The sequence below is a fragment of the Hypomesus transpacificus genome, chromosome 6 (assembly GCF_021917145.1).
Source record: "Hypomesus transpacificus isolate Combined female chromosome 6, fHypTra1, whole genome shotgun sequence".
In the NCBI taxonomy this organism is placed as follows: domain Eukaryota; kingdom Metazoa; phylum Chordata; class Actinopteri; order Osmeriformes; family Osmeridae; genus Hypomesus; species Hypomesus transpacificus.
In genome coordinates this window covers 2,314,908-2,337,874 of record NC_061065.1, presented here as the reverse complement: position 1 = coordinate 2,337,874, position 22,967 = coordinate 2,314,908, and the positions used below count along the sequence as shown (strand labels likewise).

General features: G+C 48.1%; 2 protein-coding genes across 6 annotated transcripts; one reads left to right on the top strand and one right to left on the bottom strand.

The window, feature by feature from the left end:
• Nucleotides 1-34: 34 nt before the first annotated feature.
• LOC124469240 (nuclear receptor coactivator 7) lies at nucleotides 35-10,172 on the bottom strand. 3 transcript variants are annotated; one of them, XM_047022415.1, is made up of 16 exons: nucleotides 10,050-10,172; nucleotides 8,095-8,249; nucleotides 6,649-6,719; nucleotides 6,284-6,391; nucleotides 6,096-6,191; nucleotides 5,430-5,549; nucleotides 5,158-5,342; nucleotides 4,669-4,823; nucleotides 3,956-4,489; nucleotides 3,703-3,868; nucleotides 3,462-3,609; nucleotides 3,121-3,243; nucleotides 2,848-3,000; nucleotides 2,507-2,602; nucleotides 2,307-2,380; nucleotides 35-2,169 (listed from the first exon to the last, which is right to left on the bottom strand). In XM_047022415.1, exons 1-16 carry the CDS (start codon nucleotides 10,085-10,087, stop codon nucleotides 2,034-2,036), a joined length of 2,358 nt encoding a protein of 785 aa, XP_046878371.1. In that variant the 5' UTR covers nucleotides 10,088-10,172; the 3' UTR covers nucleotides 35-2,033. The 3 variants fall into 3 exon arrangements, with proteins under 3 accessions (XP_046878371.1, XP_046878370.1, XP_046878369.1); XM_047022414.1 differs by having other exon boundaries at nucleotides 3,956-4,450; nucleotides 10,050-10,087; XM_047022413.1 differs by having other exon boundaries at nucleotides 4,669-4,790; nucleotides 10,050-10,087.
• Nucleotides 10,173-14,145: 3,973 nt separating this feature from the next.
• On the top strand, nucleotides 14,146-22,934 carry znf512 (zinc finger protein 512). 3 transcript variants are annotated; one of them, XM_047022411.1, is made up of 16 exons: nucleotides 14,146-14,760; nucleotides 15,066-15,196; nucleotides 15,428-15,483; nucleotides 15,946-16,004; nucleotides 16,239-16,519; nucleotides 16,707-16,790; nucleotides 17,090-17,275; nucleotides 18,300-18,424; nucleotides 18,665-18,751; nucleotides 18,961-19,059; nucleotides 19,243-19,410; nucleotides 19,586-19,786; nucleotides 20,005-20,106; nucleotides 20,509-20,571; nucleotides 20,853-20,951; nucleotides 21,050-22,934. In XM_047022411.1, exons 2-16 carry the CDS (start codon nucleotides 15,100-15,102, stop codon nucleotides 21,728-21,730), a joined length of 2,388 nt encoding a protein of 795 aa, XP_046878367.1. In that variant the 5' UTR covers nucleotides 14,146-14,760; nucleotides 15,066-15,099; the 3' UTR covers nucleotides 21,731-22,934. The 3 variants fall into 3 exon arrangements, with proteins under 3 accessions (XP_046878367.1, XP_046878366.1, XP_046878365.1); XM_047022410.1 differs by having other exon boundaries at nucleotides 14,146-14,794; XM_047022409.1 differs by having other exon boundaries at nucleotides 14,170-14,226.
• Nucleotides 22,935-22,967: the final 33 nt, after the last annotated feature.

Here is a 22,967-nt window from a genome sequence, read left to right as displayed (position 1 = left end):
TAAAGCAGCAAGGCTAGAGCCATGGAGTCAACATTGGGGGGGACGAGTCATTTTTTTAATAGTTTTGGACAGCGTGGGTGGTTGCCTGTCGTAGCGTAGCACATTTATATACATTTTTATATCAATATATTGGGGGGGGGGGATTTTGACCAGAATTTAATATTATCATTACGGCCTTGTAAAGCAGCGTCAACAACATCTTCTGAGTTGCAGGGGAAAACCCTTGCCCGGGGCAGCAAATGTGCTAGGACCGCCACTGGTCAGAATTGACGGTCAACTGTAAGTTTTTACGAAACCCGCTTTTTGAAACACCTCCGGATGATGGAGCCTATACACGCATATTCATATATAAATATTATATAACCCAAATAAGGCCTAAAAGTTTAATAGAGAATTCGGTTATTCATATCTTTATAGTGGACGCTGTCTTTTTAAACATATGTAAGGGACCATAAGAGGACAAATGTTTTATTAATTCATAGGCCATTTGTACAGTATAGCCTAACTTTGTTTAGCCTAGTGAAGTATTAAATGTGGAATAATACCTATATTGACGGTGATGTTGCATACAACATGACGGGTTTGACTTCACAGGGAAATAACACACAGGGAACATTCACAGTTAGCGAGACAACACTCAACATGTACAGAGGAATCACTGATCACGTCAAAGCGACGGCTGCGGTTCTATCACGAGGATTCAGAGCGAAGCACCAAGCCTGATGTAGAACCAGTTATTCATGCTGGCAGAACGGCCGTGAAACTAGTGCGTGCTGGTAAATACTTAACAGAAGCGGAGAAGGCGGATAAAGCGACATATTCTCCCATCATCTCACCTTTCTCTTTTCATCATGACTAAATGGAATGCCCAACTTGTGAATAGCAGCATGATTTATATCAGGGAACAACTGGCTTGAATAGAATGGTACATAAGACCACCAGGGACAGGTTTTGACAAAATTAACTATAGTTCCCTACTCACAGATCATTACGAGAAAAACAACAAAAAACAGGCAGTTGAAAGAGCTTCATGAAATGTTTTTAACTAAATTACAGTGCAAATGGTCTTCCATCAGGATGAAAGGGGTCAGATCTCTGTTAAATAACTATTATGAACAAAGACAGGAAACCAAGGAGACACTAATACTGCAGTCTTTTCAGTCTTGGACTTAAATCAGCCTTACAAACCACAATCCCTTCTTAAACCAAGCAAAACAGAAAAAACGAAACGCACAAACTAAATACATTCTCTAAACAGAAACAGAAAAGAAACAATTTCAAAAGACAAACATACATTCATAAAAACAATACATTGAAGTATAAAAATAAATTATAGAAAAAAACAAAAAAACCTTATCAAGGCTATACAGTACACCAGTATAAAACTCAAACAGAAACATTTGGTCATTGTAGGATGTAGAACTTTCCCTTCTCTAGAGCCAGCTGTTTGGTGAGGAGCCCTGGCAGGCTTGTTAATATCAAAATGCACTAGAACTTTCTCAGTACATTGGGGATCAGGATATGAAAGGGAGATGGTTCAACTCTTCTCTCGGTAAACGATGAATCCTCGTTCTGTGTGTGAACGTGTTGATAGGTGTGTTGTGCGCTGCAGTCTAGAATAAGTGCCGACTGGTCTCCCTGTAAGCATGTTCCCCCATCATCCACCTCTCCGTTGAGGATAGTGTGTCTTCCTCCTTCATCTCTACCTGAACTTTGTCCTAGAATGTGCCTTCACCTGTTGTTGTTGTTTCTGACTGGTTTCTGGTCGTTTTAGCTGGCTGTCTGTTTCTTATACGTCATAAGACGCCGTCTTCAACGTGAGCCAACTCCTCATTGGCCTTCCCTCCTGCCCCTCTCCAGACCTCAGCGGCCTCTTGTTGCTAGGCAGGCTGCATGCTACCATTGCTATGTGTGGCGTGGAAGGTATAAGCCAGCCAATAGAATGAGAGGAATCCACACATAATTCTTGCGTAACTCCACGTCCAGGAGGAAGCAGCCCAGGACCAGCAGCCCCAGACTCCCCCTATGGAAGGCTACTCGAAGGCCCAGACCTCCAGGCTGTGGACAGTGAAGTCCTTCTGGGTGGAGAGGGGCGTGTTGTTGAAGGTGGCGCAGGGAGACGAGGTGCCGTGATACAGGTCAGCATCCAGCCAGAGCCCTAACTGACCTCTGAGGGGGGAGGGAGAGGGGGGGAGGCAGAGTTATAGTTACACTAATGAGGGCCTATTACTATTTTGATGATATTGTGTCTTGGGTTCTACTTCAGAACAGCATTTAATCACAACAGTTCATCTGCTAAAGCCTACCCCCCTCCTCCCATCTGGAGAGAGTCTGTGTTTCCCTTCACGAAGTAGGAGTTCTCCCCAGTCCATCGGTACACCTGAACACACACACACACACCTCTGTTAGTTCAGGAGGAGAGAGAGAGGAAGAGAGACAGCTGACAGGAGGAGAGGGAATAGAGAGAGGAGGAGAGAGGAGGAGATTGCCCCAGTGAGGGTCTCACCTTGATCTCAGGACAGAAGCTATATAGGAAGGTCTCCCCTGTCCCATAGCAGTGCTCACTCAGTCTGAAGGGGTGTGTGGAGAACGCCCCGAACACCTGGGAGAGAGACAGAGACAGAGAGAGACAGAGACAGAGAGAGAGACAGAGAGAGAGAGACAGAGAGACAGAGACAGAGAGACAGAGAGAGAGACAGAGAGAGAGACAGAGAGAGAGAGAGACAGAGAGAGACAGAGAGAGACAGAGAGAGAGAGAGAGAGAGAGGAGCACTGTACCTGGCTGCCTATGTCTCTAGTGACCAGCAGGACAGGACAGGGCAGTGTGTGTGGTGTGTGTGTGTGTACCCTGCTGTCTGTGTCTCTGATGACCAGCAGGACAGGGCAGTCCAGTGTTGCCAGGTTACGGTACAGAGTCTTCAGGCTGGTCCCATGCTCCACCGTGCTGTAGGCCCGTTGCCAGGGGTAACCCTGGACCCTGGCTGGCAGACGGCACGCCAGCTGCAACACACATACTGAGAACTACACACAGGTCCTACATACAGGTCCTACATACAGGTTCTACATACAGGTCCTACACTCTGTGTGTGTGTGAGTGTTTGTGTGTGTGTGTGAGTGTACCTTCTCGATGTGTGTGTCCTGGAGCAGGGCGCTGGGGTCACTGAGCACGGGCAGAAGATCCACAGGCTCCTCCCCCTCGCAGCTGAAACTCTGCCGGCGTTTGGCCTCGTTGATGGTGATTATCTACGGAGCGCGCATAGTCACATGACAGACGACCACTGAGCTATACCCATCCCCATGTGCTACCACTGAGCTATACCCATCCCCATGTTCTACCACTGAGCTATACCCATCCCCATGTTCTACCACTGAGCTATACCCATCCCCATGTTCTACCACTGAGCTATACCCATCCCCATGTTCTACCACTGAGCAGATGAAACTTCCGTCCCAGGCCTCACCTCCCAGTTCCTGGGGACGGGGTCACTGAAGAAGTTGTCGATCATGTTGAGCTCGTCCTTCTCCACCAGCACAAAGCCCTGCTCATGAACCTCCCTCCCATACACGTCTGGAGAGCACTGCACCAGGAAGGCATACAGGTGCTCCACCCTGCACACACACACAAGAATTACAACCTCAAAACATCCACCAAACAGTAAGCATGAGTCACACAGTGGTGGCTGTGATTGGTTGACCTCTGACCTCTCCTGAGGGACAGCGAACCAGTACTCAGGCTGTGTGTCCCGGCACGCGTGGGCAGGGCTAGAGGTGCGGCCTAGGGAGAAAGACTTCTTCATTGGCCGGCCCAGCTTGAAGCAGAGGAACATGGGCGGAGTCTTGCTCTTCTCCTCCGACGACAGCAGCATGTCTGCACACACGCATGGTTAGTTGTGTACCTCTGGACCTCTCACCCTGGATGGTTCTAGTTGTGGTTGTGTATCCCCTCATCACTCACTCTGGATGGGAGCCTGCATCCTCTCCATGAGCCAGCTCTTCACCTCCGCCTCGTAGCTCCTCCTCCTTCTCTCCTCCTCGCTCATCCCCTCGTCACCCACAGGCACCTCCACCGGCCGGCCAGCCAGGACCACATCCCGGGGACCACGTTTCCCAGAGGCTACCTTTGCCTCGCTCAAACTCAACTTCCTGCTTTGGTCGCTGGTGGATCCTGCAGCGACGCCGTTTGTGAAGCTCCTGGCGGCTCGGAGAGGCGTGTCAGGGGGGTCCGGCCCGGCGGAGGGGGTCTGCTCCAGCCTCGCTGCACCTCCACCCTCCGACGGGACAGCCAGGGAGTCTCCATCCTCCACAGAGCTGTGCTGAGTGAGTGTCTGGCTGTGTGACAGCGCCCCCTGCTGGTCCAGGCTGCTAGGAGAACCAGTGTGCGATTGGCTGGTGCTCTCCAGTCCATCTACGCTCCCATTGGCCGGCAGCACCAGCTCGGTGAAGCCCTCATCTGAGGGGGAGGACACATCACACTCTGCCGTCTCCATGACTGTAGGAACAGGGACGTGTTGAAGCTTTGGTCTGAATCTACACTACAAACTTTTAGTTTTGAGCATGATATTCTACATTACACTCCTATTCAACAACTTAAGATGTGATATTTCAATGGCTGTAATAAAATGCTCTGTTAGTCGTCATCATGATCGATCAAGACGATCCGGATCGTACCGGTCTCTGAGAGGGCGGAGTCAATGTCGTCCAGGACGATGGTGCGTCCGGCGTCCAGCGCCTGGTAGCGGCTGAAGGGGTTAGCGTGCAGCTGGGATGGCAGCTCCTCCCACTCCCCCGGCCTGTAGAGAGGACACAGATCCTGGGGTGGGTCTCTGGGGGTCAGGGGTCACCACAAGGGAGGATGGGATCAAGTTAAGGAAACAAAGGAAATGTAAACAAATGATGAATGAAGGGAGAGACAACACAAACCAAAGAAAGTAACACAAAATAAAATGAACATACTGAATGCAGAAAATGGAAAAATAAATGTATGTGTATATCGTGAAGACAAACTCATGTGAAAGAATGATAAAACATTGACATTTAAACCCCCTCTTCTCCAGAAAAGCCCCACCAGGAGAGCGAGGGTGACATGGCTAACAGCCCACACACAGCAGGAAACAGTGACCAGGAGGGTGGTGGGTCTGAGCGTGGGAGCGTCCTTACGACGGCAGCGAGTCCTTGAGCTTCATGCGAGACACGTCGTCGTACAGAGCGACAGACAGCACCTCCTGCATGGGGCAGATGAGGCCATACTCCTCACAGCCATGCTCCATCACCAGGGGGTCCGACTTGTGGGGGTCAAACATGATGTTGTTGGGGGTCACGATCATCACCCCCCCTACCACACCCTGGAGGACGGGAGAGAGCAGGGGTCAGGGGGGGGGCTCACCCTTACAGACACACACACAGACACATGGGGCGAGGGGTTTGCTCACCATGCCGTCTGTGAAGTACTTGCAGCTCATCTTGATGAACTTGACGGTGGTAGGGCTCTCATCTTCGGAGGGCGGAGTCTCCTCCCTGCGCAGCATCCTGGCCGGGCGCCCACCTCCGTCCTGCCGTCACAACACACGCCCGTTACACCGTCACAACACACCACCCGTTACACCGTCACAACACACGCCCGTTACACCGTCACAACACCCGTTACACCGTCACAACACACCACCCGTTACACCGTCACAACACACCACCCGTTACACCATCACAACACCCGTTACACCGTCACAACACACCACCCGTTACACCGTCACAACACACCACCCGTTACACCGTCACAACACACCACTCGTTACACCGTCACAACACAACACCCGTTACACCATCACAACACCCGTTACACCATCACAACACAACACCCGTTACACCGTCACAACACACCACCCGTTACACCATCACAACACACCGCCCGTTACACCGTCACAACACACCACCCCTTACACCATCACAACACACGCCCGTTACACCATCACAACACAACACCCATTACACCATCACAACACAACACCCGTTACACCATCACAACACCCGTTACACCATCACAACACAAGACCCGTTACACCATCACAACATCATCTCTCATTCAGAAGCACATCACTCACATGTGACCCTTTCTCCGGCTGCCCATTGGTCGAGGCAGGATCGCAGGAACCCTTCGAGTCTGGTTCCGATTGTCCTACGTCAGGAACGAAGAGCTTCTGCAGAGTGACAGGCGGGCATGTCAGCGAATCACAAGACCCTGCCTGGCAGCAGGGGGCGGGCTGGAGCGTGTGATTGGCTGGGAGCTCACCTGTCCAGGGATGATGCTCTGGGAGAACAGCTTGTTGATCTGGACCAGCTGGTTGGGGGTGATGTTGAACTTCAAAGCAACGATGTTCAGCGTGTCCTGGGGCTCCACCTGCACCATACACCGTTAGCAACAGTGTTGCTGTGGTTACGCTTTTCTGAACAGTTTTACTAGGAACGGCTGTGCCCAAACTCACAAATAATCGACTGTGTGTGTGTGTGATAAGTTGGTATTGCGGTGGTAGACGGGGGGTAGTTGATAGGGTGGCAGGGTGGACAAGATGGTAGGGTGATGGGGGGGGGGGGGGGGTGATGAAAGGGGGGGGGGGTGATGAAGGGGGGGTGATGGGTGGTAGGGGTCAGACTCACAGTGTACTCCACTGTCCCTGGAGGTTTCCTCTTCTCTCTCTTAGACTGGCTGTTAGAGCTGTCCCTCTCATCTGGAAGGAGCGGGGGGGGGGGGGGGGTGTGGGGGGGGGGGGTTACAGTCAGTATTTACAGAAAAAGGATCAGATAGACTGACGAGTCATAGTCTAACTTGGTGACGGCATTCTTGTTTACATGAGCACAATAACACACAAATCTAAAGGTGGCTTACACCACAGTTAAAAGAACACTTTCACTCTCCTCCTCCTTCTCTCTCCCTTCCCCCCTCTCTCTTTCTCTCTTCTCACCCCCCCTCTCTTCTTCCCACTCTCTCTTTCTCTCTTCTCACCCCCCCTCTCTTCTTCCCACTCTCTCTTTCTCTCTTCTCACCCCCCCTCTCTTCTTCCCACTCTCTCTTTCTCTCTTCTCACCCCCCCTCTCTTCTTCCCACTCTCTCTTTCTCTCTTCTCACCCCCCCTCTCTTCCTCCCACTCTCTCTTTCTCTCTTCTCACCCCCCCTCTCTTCCTCCAACCCCCCCCCCCCCCTCTCGGTAATGATCTAAGTGACCTCCCAGTGTGGCTGTCTCACTCAGCACTCTGTGGATCTCTAACACCACCCTCCCACTCCTTCCTGCAGCCTGGACCTCTTCCGCACAGACACACTGGACAGATGACTCAGCACAAAGCAGGCACACTAAGGTGTGTGTGTGTGTGTGTTTAACTCAGGCATGGTAACATGGCTTCTTTCACAGTCCTGTGACAGGATGATTGACCAGAGCAAGGTTATGTGCTGGCCCTGTGAACACAGCTGCAACCCTGTGTTGTTTGGTTCTGTTATACAACAACATGTAGATGACAAGTCTGTCAACTGTTTTAGCTTGAACAGCAATATTACCCCCCCCCCCCCCCCCCCTCTCTCTCTCTGAACTCTGTCTCAACTATCTCTCTCCGTGTCTCATGTTGATAGGCTACTGTACAGGAGTTGTGAAACATCTGTGGTTGGATTGGTCGTACGCATGTAATGTACACAGGTAGAATGTTTCATACTTCATGACTGAGGAGTTGGAACTGTAGACTGAAACATCACAAACAAGTTACATCTGTTCCCTTAGAAGATGCTTTATCCACACAGAGCAGATCACCGCAAAGCAGATGATCTCACTTCACTGAGTGTGCGTTTGTGTCTTCCCACTTCTCCAACTAAGATGAAGTTAAAGTTCAATAAATCTTGGCAGGATAGTTTGTCTAACTGATGTAAGTGTTTGAACTCAAAGTCCAAACAGAGTAAATACAGTTCATGGAGCTTCAGCAGCTCACATGATGAAACGCTTCTAATCCTCCCTCATTGCTTTGGATGAAAGCTACATTAACACTTTACCTCATGTGTGTGTTTGTGTGGGAGAATGGCAGCTCACCTGACTGTGTGTGTGTGTGTGTGTGTGTGCTCACCTGGGCGCTGTGGAAGGTGTGTGTCGTCTCCTACATTGTCTCCCGGCTTCTGAGCAGGGGCTTCTGGACAGGAAATGATCGGCGAATCAGATGGGTTCTGCTGAGCCACACCCTTCTCTGATTGGCTCTGCTTGAGCTGTCTCCGCCTTTTCAGCCTTTAGGGAGATTGAGAGAAGCCTGTTGTGTTTAGGTCCATTCAGACTGACTTGGTTAGTCTACTATCAGTGACAATGCATGTTTGGTGACCCAGTGGTTTAACAGTCACTATGAGAGGACATCAGTGCAACCTTCAGTAACAACTGTGAAACCACTGTGACACAACATGACATCACTTCCCATATCTCTCCCTCCATTCCATTCTGTCATCTCATCCCCTCGTTCATCATGTGTAGTTCAGGTAGAGGCTGTTATCCACCTCTCTCCTCAGAGCACACAATACTGTCACAGCGCCACACTTTCAGCTACTAGGTCACAAGGGCTACATGTACAAGATCATACAACACCAAGACAACTACAAGCTGAAGGACCTTCAATCTATCATCCAAACCAGCACCCTCCTCATGACTTACAAGTTCACTTAGCGCACATATTATTCAAGGTAGACTGGGAAGAACTGGTAGAGGAATTAATATTTGATGCATGCGCTAAAGACGACAATCACATTAGAGAATGATAGATGAAAGAGTGAGATCCAGAAAGGTAGACTGAGAGGGAAAGAGAATGGAGGAGAGAGAGGAAATGGAGGAAAGAGAGAATGGAGGAGAGAGAGAGGGGATGGAGGAGAAAGAGAGGGGATGGAGGAGAGAGAGAGGGGATGGGGGAGAGAGAGAGGGGATGAAGGAGAGAGAGAGAGGGGATGGCGGAGAGAGAGAGAGAGGGGATGGAGGAGAGAGAGAGAGGGGATGGAGGAGAGAGAGAGAGAGGGGATGGAGGGAGAGAGAGGGGATGGGGGAGAGAGAGAGAGAGAGGGGATGGAGGAGAGAGAGAGAGGGGATGGAGGAGAGAGAGAGAGGGGATGGGGGAGAGAGAGAGGGGGTGGAGGAGAGAGAGAGGGGATGGAGGAGAGAGAGAGGGGATGGAGGAGAGAGAGAGAGGGGATGGCGGAGAGAGAGAGGGGATGGAGGAGAGAGAGAGAGGGGATGGAGGAGAGAGAGAGAGGGGATGGAGGGAGAGAGAGGGGATGGGGGAGAGAGAGAGAGGGGATGGAGGAGAGAGAGAGAGGGGATGGAGGAGAGAGAGAGAGGGGATGGAGGAGAGAGAGAGAGGGGATGGGGGAGAGAGAGAGAAGGGATGGAGGAAGAGAGAGAGTGTTATTTCTCTAATGGAGGAAAGGCTGAATGGAAGGCAGACTAGACTGGAAGGGGAGAGTGGACCTTCTGCTTCTCCCTCATTAGGGATGCAGCAGACCCACATCTGCTGAAGGTTTCAAGAATCCAACACTGCATTCCAGACAACACTCTCCAGTCCCTCAGGAAGGCAGAGTGGAATGCAGAGATATCCTCTGTTGTCTCTACAACTCCTGTTCTCTCTCTCTCTTCCTGTCTCCCTCTCTCCTCATTTCTCTCTGTCTCTCTCTCTTCCTGTCTCCCTCTCTCTTCATTTCTCTCTCTCTTTCTCTCTGTGTATCAACTCAGCCATAAACAAAACCTCCCTTTCCCAGAATCCTCTTTAACACAACACCATCTCTAGTCTCTCCTCTGTTCAGCCCAGCCAGACCTGAGAGGAGTCTAGACAGGCTGTACTGTCATGTAATATTTATGTGTTTATTTAGCAGATACTTTTCTCCTAAGCGACAAACAGCCTCTTGATCAGCAGTCAGATGCTCCACCACTACGCTACGCCCACGCTGCACTAGGTTACACACTATAAAAGCTACTGCTTTGGGTAACACCAAACAACTAGGGGCTCAAAGCTGTTACATGATCTGTGTCACACACACACGCAGAAAAACTTACCTGGCAAAGTAGCCTGGCTTCCTCTCTCTCTTCTCCATCTGTGGGGTGTGTGTGTGGTGTGTTAACGCCGCATGCAGTTGTCCCACACACACCCAGGAGAGCAGGGAGCAGTTATGTGGTGATATGCACTCTGTTCCCTCTCACGCGGAGCTCCTACACTTCCGTACCCTAATGGAGAGGGGAGGGGACGGAAAACTGCGTAAATGAAATTGATGGCGTAGTGGTGGACGCTCTGTCTATTACCAGCACAATAAACCCCGGAAAACGGTGATGATAGTTGAAACCACGGGGGCCGCACGGTATTGATCCTAGGAATCCTGAATGATGAAGTGATGAGGGCTTTTCCAAGTTTCCCCGCAATTAGAAATGACACATGGCACGTATGATCGTCTGTCACTACATATAACGTTTAAAACCACACATACAGTCTAATGAAACATTTCGGTTGCTAGTTTAGCTACAGTATTGTTAGCAATAGTACAATTTGTTGTTCAAAGCTAACAGCTACTAGCGAGCTAAAACAATTAGCGGTATGTACGAACCAGTGTTTCCAACAATAGACAGATGGTGATCAAGACAGCCGATCAGTAAAACAGGTCCATATCCATTGAAGTTCGTAGCTAGTACTAATACTATAGTTACGTGCAGCACCTACTGTAATCTGCTAACGCTTTACCTTTCGATATAGCGGCACCGTCATGTACAGGAAGGATGCACCACGATATCTCAATGGAAACTATAGAATCTGCAGCTGCAAATATTTCTTTTTGCTACACACTTGCTTGATCAGCACATATTTGCTAGCTACAGTCTGGAGAACAAGGTCCACCACTAGGTCCTCCGTCTGCAGTGCAAACCAAAACAATGGGCAGTGATGTCGCTAGGTAGCAAAACGATGGCCGTCTTGTATTTAGCTGGTGATGTATACTTAAGTTAATCTATTGAGCATCACCACCAACTACATACATATAAAAAAGAGCATTTCGTAAAATATACAGCACCACTGAATTCCACCAATAACATTTTTTAGCTGGAGATATCTGACCTGTCAACCTACCTCAAGCAGCGGCCATATAATACCGTCTAAGTGCTCGTTTACGCTCAAACAGCGCCACCCTGTGTTAACTTGTTATGCGCTTTTCGTTTTTGATTCATTGCCCTGGCGAAGCAAAGCTGTTTCTCATTACAATGTTGTGTGACATAAACGTAAACAGATGTATTTTATCATTGTCTTGAGTGTGTGTTTTTTGTGTGAATTATCATATTTGTAAGCATCAAATTAATTCAATAAATTTGACAATATCTTGCTAACTTCCTGATGAAAATAGTCACTATACATCTGAAAAAAGAAATACATTCATAAATTAAATAATTCAAGTTTTATGTTCATTCATTTTATTTTTTGTCAACCCATAGTTACAGTCCTATGTGTGGTCTTGTACTGTCATGTGATTTACCAAACATGTTAGCGTACCCACTAAACACAATTCAAAGCTGTTAAACTGTGGTAAATATGTAAATACAATTTTTGGTCAGTAAAAAGCCTTTTAAAAGTTTTTTTAAAGGATGTTTTATAGATCATTTTCATACTTTTAGACATTTTAAGGTAGACAGGAAGACGTGCAGCAGAGGACCTGGGGTGAACTTCTGTGGGTGCTCCACATCATCTAGAAGAGTTCCTCACCATACATTATGACCCCAAAAATCAGCAGCAACAACAAGAACAACAGGGTGAAGATGATTTCACTTTCGTAGACCTGGAACACTGTAAAACAAAAGGGAAGTGCATATTATCAAGAGGGTGTCTCAGTAACTGATCATGACTTCAGAGTTAGGGTTTGCTAGGGCTGTATTACTTTATACTGCAGGCAAGTCATGATTACTTCTACAATGGGTGACAATCACAGCATGAGTGAATAACAACCTACGTTGAATGAGATGATTTTTTGAGGCATTGTTGATCTTGTACTGGGAAAAAGAATAAAGAAAAACATTTATCCTTATATATTTATTATTTACAACCACAACACATCAATATTTTGAGTTAGTTTTGTCACTCTTTTTAAAAGCACTGATCTTGGTCAATATTAAAATGAAATTAAAATTGTACTGTTATACTGTATGTTAGTCAGCCCCTCTGGCATTTTCAGGAAATAACACTGTAAGATAAATCAATTAATTTAATTATCTTTACTGTACCCAATTCAAAATGTTTTTAATTGCTATGTCGTTGGTGGAGCACCTCAGCAGCCCGCAGCTCTGATGGAACAGCATGTCCACAGTTAAGGAGAGCGCCTTGGTGGCATATCTGCTGCTGTCTGGAACACAGAAGGCTGGACTGAAGGTGTGATGCAGGACCACCAGGATGACAGGGAGACCAGCTGTAGGGGAGAGGGGGGAGAGATAGAAGGAGAGATGAAGGGGAGCAAAAATATAGAGAGGGAGTGAGAAATATATATTTTAGCATAGTAAAGCACATAGATAAATAATATAAACCTGATTGGAAAGATTAACTATAGGCATTATTTATAAATGTTTATTATTTACATCTAATTTTTTCCAGAGCTGCCTGAATGTCAGTCCCCAGCTGAGACCCAACGGGACAGTAAACCAGGATAACGTCACCGTCTGCAGGGTAATACACTTCCGTCCAGCCCATCGAGCTGAGATGTCGGTTGACCTCCTGGTGACACAGTAGCGTTTCACCCGTCACTACAAACAAGAATTTCATCTTTGAAATCCCTTATGTATCGCAAAGTTGTATTCTCTGCGTCTGAGAAAGAAAATGCTTCTGTAATAATACATCTCATAAAAAATATAAAAATCTAGTTTGTTCTTTCACTATAACACACCTGTGTTTTGTTGCTTCTTCACCATTGTTTCTACAGGTACACCCTTGCACTTTTGAGGTTAATTGTGTTAAATTCTAACTTGTTTAACTACATGCTCTTATGGTTCTTCCCTTGGGCACTCATTTGGTTTTTCACAATGTATGCTTCATGTTTTGGCTACCCGCAATGTTTGGGGCTATCTTGTTGTTATGATCATATAAAGCTCTCTCTTGGAAGTCGCTTTGGATACAAGCGTCTGCTAAATGAATAAATGTAGGCTATGTCTTTGTTAGTTATTCCCTGTCTTTTGCACCCCAGTATCATCAATCGAGCATACTGCATTGCAAGTTATTTGAGCGCTTATCTCAAAATGTAAATACCAGTTTATCTGCAGAATCTACCGACTGAACACTGTGCTAAATCACCAACAGTTTTAAGCAGGTTATTATCCCCAAAAATAAGATAATAGCCTATTTATGTTTTTTTTAAATAATAAAATTGTATTCTTACTCGATAGTTGGATATGTGATTTGTTCGCTACCAGAAGACAGAATGGAGGAGGTAGAGTTTACATTGAAGAGTGTCGAAGCAATTGTTTTCAAATTGTAACTTTCACTTTCACTCTGAGTAAACCATAGACCTATAACTAAGTCCCGACCCCTCGCACCTGCCCTGTTCGTACCTGCACTCTAGGATCAGACCTTTAGGGGGGCTCAGCCCCCAATGAGAATGTGACATCGATATAGTCCTTGCAAATGTGTTAAACCCCAATGCTAATAAATCACTAATTTCACTGGATATTTTTTATTTATTTTTATTATTATAGACAACACAGCTGACAGGTTATAGGCTCTCCCTGTCAATACACATGCTAGAAAGAGTTTTGGCTTGCTAATGTTAAAAACTTTCTAACGTCTAACTGGAAGTTCTAGACCTGGCCTATTTCACCCCGGAAATATTACTGTTGTGAGCATATAGCCAACGGAAATGGGTGTATATAAATTAACGTGGACATTTAAGTTTAATAATTGTAATAATAATTTACAGCATTTTTATGATGCTCAAGATGTTTTATGTATATATATAATGTAATATATGTATAATGTATATATATATACATAGGCCTACATTAGATCCTGTCTCAGGATCAGTTAAAAGTATAGCACATCTGGTTAACAATATGAAGAGAGTTGAGATTAACTAGTGATCTGTAATCTGTTCAAGAGGCCTCCCCAAAAAACCTGTTTGCGCTGGTTGTGTGCGAGGAACCGCCCCTTTTATAGACGGCGTGAACTAGATGCCATGCTCATTTGTTCTCGCTGCTAAGAGGGCGTTTCGCGAATGAAGTAATTATGATTAGGGGTATGGAGAATTGTTGGTGTTTTTATGGAGAATAACTCCATATTTTTAACATACTATTGTTGACGTTCTGTTGTTTTCTAACACGTCTGCCGTTGGCCTTGCGAAAACCACGGCTGGTTCGGTGGATCATTGCCGGGGTAAAGGCAAAAGGGAAGTGATCGGTGGAGATACAGAGCAGACTAGCTAACCTTGCTAAGGGGAGGGTACACGGTATGCTACGGGTACATATTTCACAGTTACTGTTACAAACCAAGTCAGTTGTGGGTTTAGGATAATTGTGAGTGCGCCTGTGTGTGTTATGTGAAGAATTCAGGACAACGGTTACATTTTACGTCGCCTTATGCAGAGTGATTTACCGTACGCGTCGGCGGTCTGCAAACGTCCCCCCTTTTTCGCGAGGCCATCCGCGGACAATGACCGTGGCTTTTGCTGAATACATTGCTGTAACACCACAAACCCAGTAAAGTACAGGTCTGCTCCTTCGAGACGAACAGCACGAGGACTTGATCTGGCTACGAGTTGTGTACACTTTCCTTCCCATCTTTAATTCATGTACGGGTCTGTAGGTTGTCTTAATTGTATGTGGACATCAGGACAGGCTTCAGTGGCCTACAATGCTAGAAGTCCATAGCAAATAATCTGTCAAGTGAAGAAATTGCAATCATAGCTGCATGCCCTTATCAAAACTAAAATAACCCATCGTTCCATACCAAATAATAGTAGGCTGTACCCCTGAAATGGAGGCTTCATCATTCGTAGCTTGATACCTGAAGGCCAAACTCTTCTTGGCTAACCCAGGCTATCTTTCCGTCCGGTTGTGCAGCTCTGCGAGTCTCCACTCCAGCCTAACTACAGCCATGGACCCAGCTTACATGGGAGGCATGTCGCCTTCGTACGTTCCCAGGAAGAGGAAGACCGCTCCGCCTCAACAGAGGAGCAGCGTTCCGTATCCAGGTAGGCGAGGGAGGTAGCTCAGTGGTTAGAGCATTTTTACTACAGATCACGAGGTCGCAGATTCTCATCCGCGTGTCACTTAGGTTAGCGGCATCAGCAAAGTGAATACATGACATTATTACTGCATTTATGCATATTTATTATTGAAGACGTTATTGTGAATGATTAACTATGCTTTAGTTGAACTTGTACAGTGACTGAATATTGGGGGCTGTTATTGTTGTTCAACAGTTGTCCAGCGCATGCCTGAAAGGTCGTTTGAGATGAGTGTGATCGGACTTCCCCGGGTGAGCCTTGATACAGCTACTATGGGCTTAATTCAGATACTCTGGGCTTAATTAAGCTACTGTGTGTCTAATACAGAATTGTATGTTTTGGGTGTAACTGTCTTCAATACAACACTGTGTTTCAGATCTAAACTGTGTTCTGGTTTTGTTTATGGCATCTTTAGTACATTATCAATCTGTCTAGCCAGCATGCATCAGTGTCTTCCAATGTTTAGTTCTACTCTTCACCCAACCCTTCCTGAGGAGGTGGGAGCAGACAAGTCATAAACACCTGCTTCTGTTCACAACACTAATCAGCCTAGAGATGCGGTAGATGCGCTAGTCACCCAGCAGCATTGCCCTGTTTTGCCTGTGTAGCTGCAGCCTGTGTAGCTGCAGCCTGTGTAGCTGCAGCCTGTGTAGCAGCAGCCTGTGTAGCTGCACGCCGCGCCAGACTGTGTTACTGTTCTGCACGTGTTTCAGAATGACGAGGCTCAAGCCCTCGAAGCTCAGAAGATGAAACGGTCTTATGGGAGGAAAAGGTAAACAGCCATGTCCTCTCTTTCTGCTAACAGCTCAGACTGGAAGAATAACACACGTCGTATAGAAACATCTACCTATAGTAGAGTTATCCATAAGACGAGCACTGCACATGGTCATATAGTTCACCATAACGGCTTTCTCTTTTACTGTTGCTTACAGACAAACCAATGTTCATCTCCCTGGGCGAGCATATTGTGTGTGTATCCAGATTTCAGGGTAACTTTCTCCTTCAGGTATGAAGACCTGCAGAATGTGACTCCAGGCCCTGTGGGTGTAGGCTACCCTATCCCTGACCCTTCCTGCTGCGCTGTGATGTCATCCAGCCTGGCCAATGGGATGGAGGGGGGTTTTGCACCGCCCCTGACCAGGATGCCCCCTAGGCTGGTGGCTAAAGACTGCTGGCCCAGCCCTGGCCTCAGTTCCAGCCTCAGCCTGGGCCCCGGCCCCATCCCTGGCCCCATCCCACACCTGGACCAGGGGAGAGACAGGGGGCAGGACCAGGCCTGGAGGAACGGTAGGCAGTGCATGATATACTACGTCATTACCCAGTCCTGCACCTTTCTTACTGTACAGGTTCATCAGTCACCCTCTGGGTATGGTATGATGGGTGCAGAAGGCAGTGAAGGGGGGCTGTAGACTGGGGGGAAAGTCCGCACACCCTTCACAACGACTGCAAATTAACCTGTCCTGTTGTCTCTCAGATTTCATCATGAAGAAAATGCCGAGAGTAGAAATGGAAAGATCGGCACCTGTCACTAGCTTCGCTTCTGAAGTGAGACTGAATGGTTAGTCACTCATTTCATCCTCTCTGAAAACCTCTCCCATTTGGGGAAGGGTTTAGCTCTGTGGCAGAGCATGTGACTGTAGATCAGGAGGTCACAGGTTAGAATCCCCCCATCCCTGTACTGTATGTCGCTCTGGATAAAAACATTGCTAAATAAACACAGCATTAAAATATACATATATTTTTTTTTAATATATATATTTCACGGTTTGTCTCAGCAAGGTTGCAGTGCCTCATAAGTTGTTCATCCGGCTTTCTTATTTAACTGTTCTACTAAATGTGTCTTCCTGTTCATGATAGTTCCAGCTCCGGTTGCCAGTGCTTACGTCCAGAACATTCCTGGTGCTGCTGGCTTTTCCCAGAACAGCCTGGTTAGTGGCAGCTTCTCCCAGGCCAGCCCAACGCCATCCCAGCCTTCAGAGGAACCCAAGAACAAGACTCCCATCTCCTTCTCAACCAAGAAGGAGCCTCCTGTCTACCCTCCAGGTATGAGCTGTGGATGAACCTCCAGGTCTGGGATGCCCTGTGAGGCCCCTTCCTCAAGCCCTCCAGAGACCCATCATCTCACTGCCCTTCAGACTGACACCATGGTGTTGTTTATTCAGAGGTAGTTTAGTTTGGGATCAGGAAACCTGTTTTCTTATTGTGGAAGGCGGTTTCAGGTTCCCAGGCTGCGTCTTTTGAGAATAAAGCTTGGAGAGTTTGGTTCAGGTTCAGTATGCAAGAATGCGCTTTATTGGCATAAGTTCAGATCATACATAAGGAGATCACTCTGGCGAGAGCATATTCAGTACATCTTTATACAGTTTGATTGGTCAGTTTATGACAAGACATTGACCTTCTACGTGCTCTGTTTGTTCTGTCTCTGGCTGGGCCTCAGCTCAAGGTCCTAGTGGTAATCTCTGAATACGTTCCATTCTCCCTCGTATCAGAATGTCAGAATGACATTCCTGGAAATTGCCCGCTACCCCCCCTAATACCCAGTTAATCGATGACGTTCTATTGATATTGGCTACGAAAACAGTCATCCCGCTCAGATGACTGTTCAGTTGCCTCAGCTCGTTTCTCTCAAGAAGTGTGTTAAATTGGGGCACCTTTGTACCCTCCTTATAGCCTGGCTTCCAGCCCAACGTAGCCCCGCCCACAAAAAAATTTGGTCGGGAAGTTGGGTCTGGAGGGTCTCGTATTGTGGACAAACTATATAAAACCAGGATCTGGGCGGACCAACGAAATGGTCAGGGCGGGCTTTATACGATGATGGACAGATGAGAGATCAACAGTAACGTACAGTAACAGTACAGGTGGGCTGTAGCTAGGCGGGCTGTAGCTAGGCAGGCTGTAGCTAGGCGGGCTGTAGCTAGGCCGGCTGTAGCTAGGCGGGCTGTGGCTAGGTGGGCTGTAGCTAGGTGGGCTGTAGCTAGGTAGGCTGTAGCTAGGCGGGCTGTAGCTAGGCGGGCTGTAGCTAGGTAGGCTGTAGCTCGCCAGACAGTGAGCGGTGGTTGTTTTCCAGGCAGCCAGGAGGAGCGCTGGCAGCTGCAGATCCTGGATAAAGGCAGAGTGACGTGCCCTAAGTGTAAGAGCGTGAGCAGGAAGACTGTGGAGGGACTGAAGAAGCACATGGAGTCCTGCAGACTGGTAAGAACAGCACATTACTTTCTAGATGCACTACTTGTATGTTCGTTTTGGTTCAAAATTGTCCACTAGATTACTGAAATGGGTTCATAGGGTTAGGCTCCTAGCCCTGTTCATAGACCGCTGGCAAGTGGATGAACTGGGGTTTAGCTTATTCTGTTAAGTTTTGGGGAGTTGTCACAATCTGTTGGCTGTATGCCAGGAGTGTACAGTGGTGTCTGAGTGTGTTCCTGTCCTGTTCAGACCCCCTTCACCTGTCAGCACTGTGGGAAACAGCTCAAGTCTTCTACTGGGATGAAGTATCACATCATGGCCGACCACAGCAACTTGGTAAGAACAACGCTCTCCATCAGGATGGACCTGCAACTCAGCCTCAGGTGGAGGGGAATATGACTAGCTTTCTCTTCAACCTAATAATCAAAACTGTGCCATTCTGATCCTTGACTTTCTGCTGTATGTTCTGTATGTACTACCTGTATGGCGCTGACAGCACCTGCTTAATGAATACAGTGTAAGGGTGCTGGTTGTTGTGTTGCCAGCCGTCTCCAGGGGACGGGCTTGCTCTGGATGACCAGTCGGTGAAGGAGAAACTGAGGAAGGTTCTGAAGAGACTCGGACGATTAAAATGCTCCAAAGAGGTTCGTACACCAACCATATCTTAGCACAGCTTGGTTTTGAGAATTCAGACTTTCTGGAACGGTTCTGAGTTCCATTCCGAAGTGTCCCATGTCTCCATGGTGACGCCTGTGTCTCTGTGGGGACACCTGTGTCACCGTGGTGACGGCCGTGTCTCCGTGGTGACGGTCGTGTCTCCTCTGCAGGGCTGCAGTGGCAGCTTCACCAGCATTATGGGATACCTGTACCACATGAAGAAGTGTGGCAAGGAGGAGTCTGAGCTGGAGAAGCTGCTGTTAAACTGCAGTCACTGTGGCAAGGCCTACAAGTCCAAGGCTGGTCTGGAATACCACCTCAAGTCTGAACACGCTCCAGTCAGTCCAGCACCACACTGCACACCTCACTCCTTCACTGCTGAACATACCTCCATATCACAGCTATGATCAAACCCCCTCCCTAACCCTGACACGGTGTGAGAGGTAACCCAGCAGAGTTAGGGAAGACCCTCCCGGTCGGGGCAGCGTGTGTGTGACCCACTGTGTCCCCCAGGTGCCCCAGCCGGTGGAGGAGGATGAGGAGGGGCTGAAGGCCCAGCGGGAGCCCAACGCAGAGTGGAGCCACAGTGGGCGCGTGCAGCGCCAGTCCGCCCAGGTGGCTGTGTTTCACCTGCAGGAGATCGCCAACGACGAGCTGTCAAAGGACTGGCCCAAGAAGAAGTTCCTCCGAGACCTCGTACCTGACGACCGGAAGGTGAGGCGGAGCCACGGTACTCATGCAACCACACACACACACGAACACACCCCTCAGTTGTCTGTTGGTCACACACACCCCTCAGTGGTGTGTTGGTCACACACACACGAACACACCCCTCAGTGATGTGTTGGTCACACACACACACACACACCCCTCAGTGGTGTGTTGGTCACACACACACGAACACACCCCTCAGTGGTCTGTTGTCTCCCCAGCTGAAGTACTCCCGCCCAGGCCTGCCGTCCTTCAGCCAGGAGGTGCTGAGGAAGTGGAAGAACGAGGTGAAGCTGCAGAGGAAGGTTCAGTGCCCCAACCAGGTAAGAGGGGCTGCTACATTACACACAGGTTCAGTGCCCCAACCAGGTAAGAGGGTCTGCTACATTACACACAGGTTCAGTGCCCCAACCAGGTAAGAGGGGCTGCTACATTACACACAGGTTCAGTGCCCCAACCAGGTAAGAGGGTCTGCTACATTACACACAGGTTCAGTGCCCCAACCAGGTAAGAGGGGCTGCTAGAGTACACACATACATTACATTTACTGGATATTACACAATTATTTAAATAATGCCACAACCAGGAAGGATTAAATATCTTCAGATAATCTGTATGCTACACACAATAATCTGTATGCTACACACAATAATCTGTATGCTACACAATAATCTGTATGCTACACACAATAATCTGAAATAATACTACCTTGCCGTATCCTCCAGGGCTGTGACTGTGTGTACACCAGTGTGTCCGGGCTCAAGGCTCACCTGGGGCTCTGCTGCAGGGTACGCTCTTCCTCTCACACACCTCCAGTTCTGTTCAGCTGTCACGGCATGACAGTTGAGATTGTTGCTGTACAAACTCTTGCACCAACGGACTCTTTGAAACTCGACATTTGAAATGCTTTTTCTTTCTGTTGTTGTTGTAGAAGGCACAACATAGTCTTGGTTTCTGTGCTTTCTTATTTGGCCCAGACCAGCCTATTCTTACCTGTCTTCCTGTTGTCCTGTTGTCCTGTCTCCCTGTTGTCCTGTCTCCCTGTCTTCCTGTCTCCCTGTGCCTGCAGGGAGACTTTGAGGCAGGGAAGTACCGGTGCCTGATCTGCAACAAGGAGTTTAACTCTGAGAGTGGCGTTAAGTACCACATCAACTCTGTCCACTCTCAGGTAGGCACAGTGTCAGCAGCAAGCTGCCCTCAACAGCCATCTTTCCCTAGTCCCCTATTTTCAGTGCCGTGGAACACTGAGTCGTCTTTCTCTTTCAGGACTGGTTCGTGGTGAACAAGAAAGCGTCCATAAAATTTGAGAAATTTCTGAAGATGAAACCCAAACACAGTCCTGATGAATCCAGCAACCACCACCACCATCTCCATCTCCACCACCTCCACCACCTGGACCTGCTCCACCACCAGCAGCACCAGCACCTCCCAGAGATGCACCACCACCATCAACAACATCAGCACCATCAACAGCAGCATCATCTTCAGCAGCAGCATCTCCAGCAGCAGCTGGTGGAGCAGCCACACCACCAGCAGCAGTTCCTGCCCCACCACGAGCACCACCTGCAGTATCAACACCCCCACCTCCACGACCAGAACCAGCCCCTGCTCCAACAGCTGCAACCCCAGCTCCACCCCCCCCAGCCCCAGCCCCCGGTCCTCCAGTACACCCCCCTGGAGTCCTGGCTGGAGCGCAGGCCCGAACCCCCCCACGCTCAGAGGGAGGCGCCGGGGGAGGCGGAGGGGAAGAGGAGGGAGCGGGGGGGGGGAGGGGGCAAGTTCAACGGCGGAGACAGCCACAGCAGCAGCAGCAGCGGCAGCTCCAGCAGCGAATCAGAGACTGAGGTGCCCGGCGGACAGAGACATCACGACCAATGGGCTCTGAAGAGGCCTGTCGTCATGGACGCGGGGCCCGAGGTTTCTAAGCGACACAGGAACAACAATTAAGGGGACCGTCTGGGAAGATCCGCTGTGGCATCCTCCCCCTGCTCTGGAAGGCTGCCCTGCGGGGCACCGGGGCGGGGGGATTTGAACCGTGGTGCTGGTGAGAATGTTCCTGCCGATGGGGTGGTGAGGGAGACACAGACACTGCTCCTCACGGCTCGGGGCGTTGACGAGCTCCAGCCATCCGGGAGACCATGCAGAACGAAGCGAGCGTTTCGTCCGTTACAACTGTTGAACACGGAGGTCATTGTTATCCTATAATGGGTCTTATTCTTTGTATTCCAGTACTTCGTTAACTCCTTTTTCCGTTTCTTTTGAAGTTGTCTTGTATTCTAACTTTAGGATTCAATAATCGTTTCTAACCTTAAAGAGTGGGTCTGGAGTTGTTTAGCTTTTGACTTCCCCCTTCTATGAAAAGACTGTGCCTCACTTGTGGATCTATAATATCATCCTTGTATCTTATATGTTAGACCTCTTCTTTAAATACACAAAGTATTTAACCAATAGCATGTGGTTTCTGTACAGTAGCCTGCATTTGATATCTTGGATAGTGATATGCTGTACTGTAGTGCAGGATGGTGGTCTTGTGTCAGTGGTGTCAACTGTGTTATTAGGGATTTTGTTTTGTCAAAATGGAAACACAGTAGATTCAGTCATGTCCTTAATCTTCTTACCTGCTCAGAATGTGCGTTTATTTTTGGTTTGTACTCCCTCTTGTTGTTGTGTCTGTACTTCTGTTGAAGCCCCAAGAAACACTTATTTTAAGTATGGTTTTTTTAAGTGATGGATGAATTGAGTCCCATGAACAATGTAACATTGATTGCCTTTTGAAACACAAGTTGTTGTTTTTGTCCAGAAGTTTCTGATTCTTGTGACCAAACAAGGGAGAAGATGCATGCACTGTTATCACTAGAACGACCTGAGTTTCCATGTCCAACACTACCCAAGACTAGACCTAGTAACAGCTGTGCCCTAAGATGTAATTTGAGTGAGACGGTTAATTTTATAATTTTTAAAGGGATTAGAAAGCACCTTGTGACAGCATTTTGTGAATATATGTATCGTCTAAAAGATTAGGAAGAAGAAAAAAAACATGCATTACCTATATTGAATGCATTATAACTTTTTAGAAGTATCGTGCTGCAACTTTAAAGTTCCAGCAGTGTTATAACAGGTGACAAGTAATAAACCTCATCGTCATTTTGAACTTCAATGAAATGTTGTTTTTCTTTCATGTTTG

Bases quoted from the DNA above. Each gene is read 5' to 3' on its own strand.
- LOC124469240 (XM_047022415.1), bottom strand. From the start codon at position 10,087: ATGGAGAAGAGAGAGAGGAAGCCAGGCTACTTTGCCAG. The intron at 3,244-3,461 runs GTGAGGCCTGGG...CGCGCTCCGTAG, and splicing joins CCGTCCCCAGGAACTGGGAG to ATAATCACCATCAACGAGGC. The intron at 2,170-2,306 runs GTAGGCTTTAGC...CTCCCCCCTCAG, and splicing joins CTCCAGATGGGAGGAGGGGG to AGGTCAGTTAGGGCTCTGGC.
- znf512 (XM_047022409.1), top strand. The intron at 16,520-16,706 runs GTAGGCAGTGCA...GTTGTCTCTCAG, and splicing joins GGACCAGGCCTGGAGGAACG to ATTTCATCATGAAGAAAATG. The intron at 18,425-18,664 runs GTAAGAACAGCA...TGTCCTGTTCAG, and splicing joins ACATGGAGTCCTGCAGACTG to ACCCCCTTCACCTGTCAGCA.